Here is a 6,000-nt window from a genome sequence, read left to right on the forward strand (position 1 = left end):
TTAAAAATCTCGTTTTCTGCTTAAGGGTATTTATGTATATAAATAAATAACCTTATATATATAAATAAATAACTATATATAAATAACCATATATAAAAATAACCATATATAGATATACCTTCTAAGGTTAAAAACATAATTTTTTCAGAAAACTTACTGAATTGGAAGCAAGCCTCTATCAGAGGGTTTATGGGAACTGTTGCTAAGGAAATACCTTAGCAATGTTCCAACTTTGATTTAAAGTTATCAGTGGTAAGTTAGGCATGCAGTCCCAGCTACTCCAGAGGCTGAGGCGGGAGAATTCCTTGAGCCCAGGAGTTCCAGGCTGCAGTGAGCTATGATCGTGCCACTCACTCGCACTCCAGCCTGGGCAACAGAGCAAGATCCCATCTCTAATAAGTAAATATATAAATAAAAATAAAGTTGTCAGTGGTAGATGACAGGCACACGTTGGAATACAGTGAGGCTGATGCTTTAGCAGTCCTCACGTTCTTCTATCAGTGAGAAAACACAGCATTTGAGAGCTAAGACTTTGAGTTCTAACAGGGTTTTGCCATTCACCAGCTCTGTGACCTGATTGCCTCACCTGAAGGATAGTAAGAGAACTGTTCAAACCCAGGATCAGAACAGGCTGGAAGTCTGAACTGTGTCCTAAAAGTTACCTGGCATGGTCTGAAGTTGAAGAGATTCCCGGAGTGTTCAGAAGATGGGCTGAACAGCTCCTTCTAAACTTTTACTGGCTCTTTGGTGGTCATCCTGGCCTTCCCACAAGGACAAACATGTAACATATGTTGGGCACTCCAGCAAATTTAGAATTTTCTAAATAGAAATATAAAAATTGGAATGGGACAGCCATCATAAATAAAGTCCTACAGCATATAAGTAGGGTGATCATAGGGGCATTCTCCAAATACCAGGAAGACATCTACAAGGAGATTCCAGACTTTTTTTTTCTAAAAGAAGCTAATTCTTTTATATAATAAAGGGGCAGTACTTTCTGTGTCAAATATTGCATGGGGTGGAATTTTCATATGCTTCAGAAGTAAGTTAGGTGGAAATCACAGATGCTCATTGAACATAAGTCTGTTTCAGCTCCTCCCAGATCCTTTGAGGATATCCAGAGTAACCTCATGCTCTACTTCAAATATCCCCAAGTGAAGGCCCCTCAGTGCATTCTTGTACAGGAGATCCTAGAATGTTTGCGCTCAGGAATGCCATCATTTTAAAATGAATTATTTTTCTCATTTGAGCTTTTCAAAGCATTTAGTCTGGCAACATAATAATTCAATCTACAGGAACATTTCACATTGCTCTGATCCTGTAATTTTCCTTTGCACTGAAGTGTCATTATTTCTGATACCATTTGTAGCTGGAAAGGGAGGGCTTAAGAACCAAGTAAAATTGGTGAGATTATCCATTTTCCAGTTGAGAGACCTGAGGTCAAAAATGTGAGTCTGTAGTTCAAAACAATCAAAATCAATGCCCTATCTTACTACGTAAATACTGATTTTAAAAGACAAGTGTCAATTATCCAAACAGATGACAAAGAACCATTGCCAGGTATTCAAAGTTACGATTAATCTGGAAATATGTTTGTTTTAACTTTGCAAATTTCTATTTGAACATGGATAATTCTAATGTCCTGAGAATTCACGATATGAACTGAATACAGAAGACTCAGCTCAATAAAAATTGGGAAGTACAGCACCACAATAGGTACAAAGTTGGTAATCATTGAGTGATACTGGTTGAGAGAAAAACAGTTTGGTTTCCCCACACTGCCTGGCAGCCTCCTCCTCTTCTTCCCAGGCTGTAGAAGGATAGACAGCATTACCAGTCAGGGAAGGACAAAAGAAAAGCCTCAATAGAATCGTTGTCTTCACCTCTGGTTGCTGATGCATTTTTCTCAGTGGTGATGGGAATCATTCATTTTCTGGAATTTAAAGATTTATGCTGGTAGCAGCCCTAGGTTTCATGCTGCGTATACAGCAAACATAACCCAAGCAGTAAAGAGATCAACCAAGAGATTAAAGCCAGCCAGTTACAAAATCATAGTAAATGTGCATCTGTTAAAGAAAAGACAGTTATTAAACTCATAGAAATGAATCTTCAGAAATGCAACTTAAAAACTATTAAGCATCCCAGAAGCAAGCCAAGTTTTCACACAGTAACAATAATTGCAAGATAAACTAATGAGCCCTTCATTTTGCAAAACATTATTCCAAGCACATTATGTGTATAAACTCATTTGATCTCAGCAAATTGAATAGTAAGTGATGAATAGTGTGGACTCTGACTCCAGGTTGCTAGCATTCAGACTCTGGTTTCTCCATTTATTAGTACTAAGACTTCAGACAAATTCCCCAGATCGTTTCTGACTGCTTTTCTCATTTGGAAAAGTGAGCTAATAATAGTACACACTTTATAGTTGATGTTGTTAATCTTGATGTTGTCAAAGTTTAATGAGTGGAACAAAGTACAGTTGACCCTTGAACAACATGGGGATTTAGGGTGTCAACCCCCATGCAGCTGAAAATTTTTTGACTCCCCCAAAATTTAACTACTAGTAGCCTACTGTTGACCGGAAGCCTTAATGACATAAAAAGTCCATTAACATCTATGTTTTATGTATTATTTACTGTATTCATATGATAAAGTAAGCTGGAGAAAAGAAAATGTTATTAAGAAAATCATAAGGAAGATAAAATACATTTATAATACTATGCTGTATTTATTGATACCATCAGTTTATATCATTTGTTTACAAGATGAATCATCGGTCTGAAATCTTCAGTACACATTAAGCAATTCAACTTTTTCTTGAAATGTCGTGACTTTTTTTTGCTTTTTGGGAGCACTGCTAGCATCACTGGTGGCACTTTGTATGGGTGCATGATGTTATTCAAGGTTTACAGTATTGCACTAAACATGATTTTTTTTAAATGTGAAACTGCAAGAGATCACTTTTTACTGCACTATGCAATTTACTGGAGAGATGGTGAGGATGATTAGTATCACAGAGCATTTTAAACGGATGCTCACAACACTTGAGTTCACCACAATAATAGGAGGTGGCTATGAAATTATTAGAGTAGTACAGTATGGACTACAGTTAATTTTATACAATTATGATTTAATACTTCATCTTTACATTTCTCTCAACTGCAAATAGGCCCATGTATGGTCTATATTTGTTTAAGTCTCATCAATTTTAACTTTTCATAGTAGATCTATATGTATTTTATGACAGTAAATAATAGACTAGACTAGTATCTACATATATTTTATGCATTCATGACATGGCTAATTTTTTCTAAATTTTCTCAATATTTCTAAGTAACACATTCATCTGCAAGTTTGTCTTAATTGTTGCAAATCTCCAAAGCATTTTCCAGTATATTTATTGAAAAAAAATCCTGGCCAGGTACAATGGCACATGCCTATAATCTCAGCATTTTGGGAGGCTGAGGAGGGAGGACTGCTTGAGCCCAGGAGTTTGAGACCAGCCTGGGCAACATAGTGAGATCTCATCTATACAAAAAATAGAAAAATTAGCCAGGCATGGTGGCATGCACCTGTGGTCTTAGCTATTTAGGAGGCTGAGATGGGAGGCTCACTTGAGCCCAGGCAGTCAAGGGTGCAATGAGCTATGATCACACCGCTGTTCCCCAGCCTGGGCATCAGAGCAAGACCCTGTCTCAAAAAAAAGAAAGAAAGAAAGAAAGAAATTCACATAAAAGTGGATCCACACCATTCAAACCCATGATGTCCAAGGGTCCACTGTACATGCTCATGCTCATTAGCAATATTTTTTATCATCCAGGTTGGAGACGAGAAAGCTGAGCCCCCAAGATGTAATTTGTTCAAAGGGACACTGCTAATAAATTAGCCATGGTTTCAATCCTACAGTATAAGAAGTGTAATTCAACTTGGTCCAACAGATGTGAATGCCTACCACAGAAGTCATTGAGTGTCTTTCTAGGATAGAAAGATAAATCATATATAAGCCTATGCTCTCTGGTAGGGAAAATTATTAAAAATGAAAATTAAAAAAGCAATGATTCTGAAAAAATATATTCGTTCATTAAAAAAAAAAAATGAAAATTAAGCTTCTACGGTCATGTTCAAATAGAGCCATAGCCGTCATTCTGGGAAGACAAAAGAAAGGATGGCCCATGCTGACCAAGGAGGTTTTAAGTGGTTTCACCCAAGAGGAAGCATTGGACCCGGACCCAGAAGGGTGAATGGATTTTTAAGGGGTAACCTGAGTTCTGTTTCTTTTCCCCCTTTTCTAGGCTGATTCCAACAAAACCAGAATTGATGAGGCCAACCAACGTGCAACAAAGATGCTGGGAAGTGGTTAAATGTGCCCACCCGTGTTCTCCTCCAAATGCTGTCGGGCAAGATAGCTCCTTCATGCTTTTCTCATGGTATTATCTAGTAGGTCTGCACACATAACACACATCAGTCCACCCCCATTGTGAATGTTGTCCTGTGTCATCTGTCAGCTTCCCAACGATACTTTGTGTCTTTTGTTCTCTCTTGGTCTCTTTCTTTCCAAAGGTTGTACATAGTGGTCATTTGGTGGCTCTAACTCCTTGATGTCTTGAGTTTCATTTTTCATTTTCTCTCCTCGGTGGCATTTGCTGAATAACAACAATTTAGGAATGCTCAATGTGCTGTTGATTCTTTCAATCCACAGTATTGTTCTTGTAAAACTGTGACATTCCACAGAGTTACTGCCACGGTCCTTTGAGTGTCAGGCTCTGAATCTCTCAAAATGTGCCGTCTTTGGTTCCTCATGGCTGTTATCTGTCTTTATGATTTCATGATTAGACAATGTGGAATTACATAACAGGCATTGCACTAAAAGTGATGTGATTTATGCATTTATGCATGAGAACTAAATAGATTTTTAGATTCCTACTTAAACAAAAACTTTCCATGACAGTAGCATACTGATGAGACAACACATACACACACAAAACAACACCAACAACAACAGAACAACAACAAAGCATGCTCAGTATTGAGACACTGTCAAGATTAAGTTATACCAGCAAAAGTGCAGTAGTGTCACTTTTTTCCTGTCAATATATAGAGACTTCTAAATCATAATCATCCTTTTTTAAAAAAAAGAATTTTAAAAAAGATGGATTTGACACACTCACCATTTAATCATTTCCAGCAAAATATATGTTTGGCTGAAATTATGTCAAATGGATGTAATATAGGGTTTGTTTGCTGCTTTTGATGGCTACGTTTTGGAGAGAGCAATCTTGCTGTGAAACAGTGTGGATGTAAATTTTATAAGGCTGACTCTTACTAACCACCATTTCCCCTGTGGTTTGTTATCAGTACAATTCTTTGTTGCTTAATCTAGAGCTATGCACACCAAATTGCTGAGATGTTTAGTAGCTGATAAAGAAACCTTTTAAAAAATAATATAAATGAATGAAATATAGATAAACTGTGAGATAAATATCATTATAGCATGTAATATTAAATTCCTCCTGTCTCCTCTGTCAGTTTGTGAAGTGATTGACATTTTGTAGCTAGTTTAAAATTATTAAAAATTATAGACTCCAGATGATCTGCTTTAATTTCTTCATGGACTCGTCTGATTTTGCACTCACACGAGAAGAGAAAGCCTGGCTACCCTATCCCAGCTACTAAAAGCCAGTTCTGTGCACCGAGGACAGTGTGGGGGAAAATAGAAGATTTAAGCATGATTCCAGTGGCAACTGACAACTTGGCTTGATTCTCATAACCTGCTCCAGAATTACTTTGTGAATTCAGTGTTGACTAAGGGAGAAAATGTAGTTATCCAGAACACGTAGAAAGAAAAATTTATAGGAAAAAAAATATATGGTACCCAGGCATGGCCCTACATAGATTCAGGTATATCTGGTGTCTGTCAACTCCAATCTTCCTTCCTTTCCACAAAATCTCCACCATCTAAAATTGAGGGCTTCACTACCACACCACCACTGACTCCAT

The 6,000-nt window shown here is 37.3% G+C and overlaps 1 protein-coding gene across 6 annotated transcripts in view; it reads left to right on the plus strand.

Moving 5' to 3' along the window:
- SNAP25 (synaptosome associated protein 25) overlaps window positions 1-5,588 on the plus strand; it is a 90,924-nt gene extending 85,336 nt beyond the window's left edge. For all 6 annotated transcript variants that reach the window (XM_004061809.4, XM_004061808.4, XM_019016932.4 and 3 more), the window contains exon 8: window positions 4,296-5,588. In XM_004061809.4, coding sequence (XP_004061857.1) covers window positions 4,296-4,364 — 69 coding nt within the window. In that variant the 3' untranslated portion in view covers window positions 4,365-5,588. The remainder of the gene's footprint in view (window positions 1-4,295) is intronic.
- The last annotated feature ends 412 nt before the right edge of the window (window positions 5,589-6,000 follow it).

The sequence above is a fragment of the Gorilla gorilla genome, chromosome 21 (genome assembly GCF_029281585.2).
Source record: "Gorilla gorilla gorilla isolate KB3781 chromosome 21, NHGRI_mGorGor1-v2.1_pri, whole genome shotgun sequence".
NCBI classification, from domain to species: domain Eukaryota; kingdom Metazoa; phylum Chordata; class Mammalia; order Primates; family Hominidae; genus Gorilla; species Gorilla gorilla.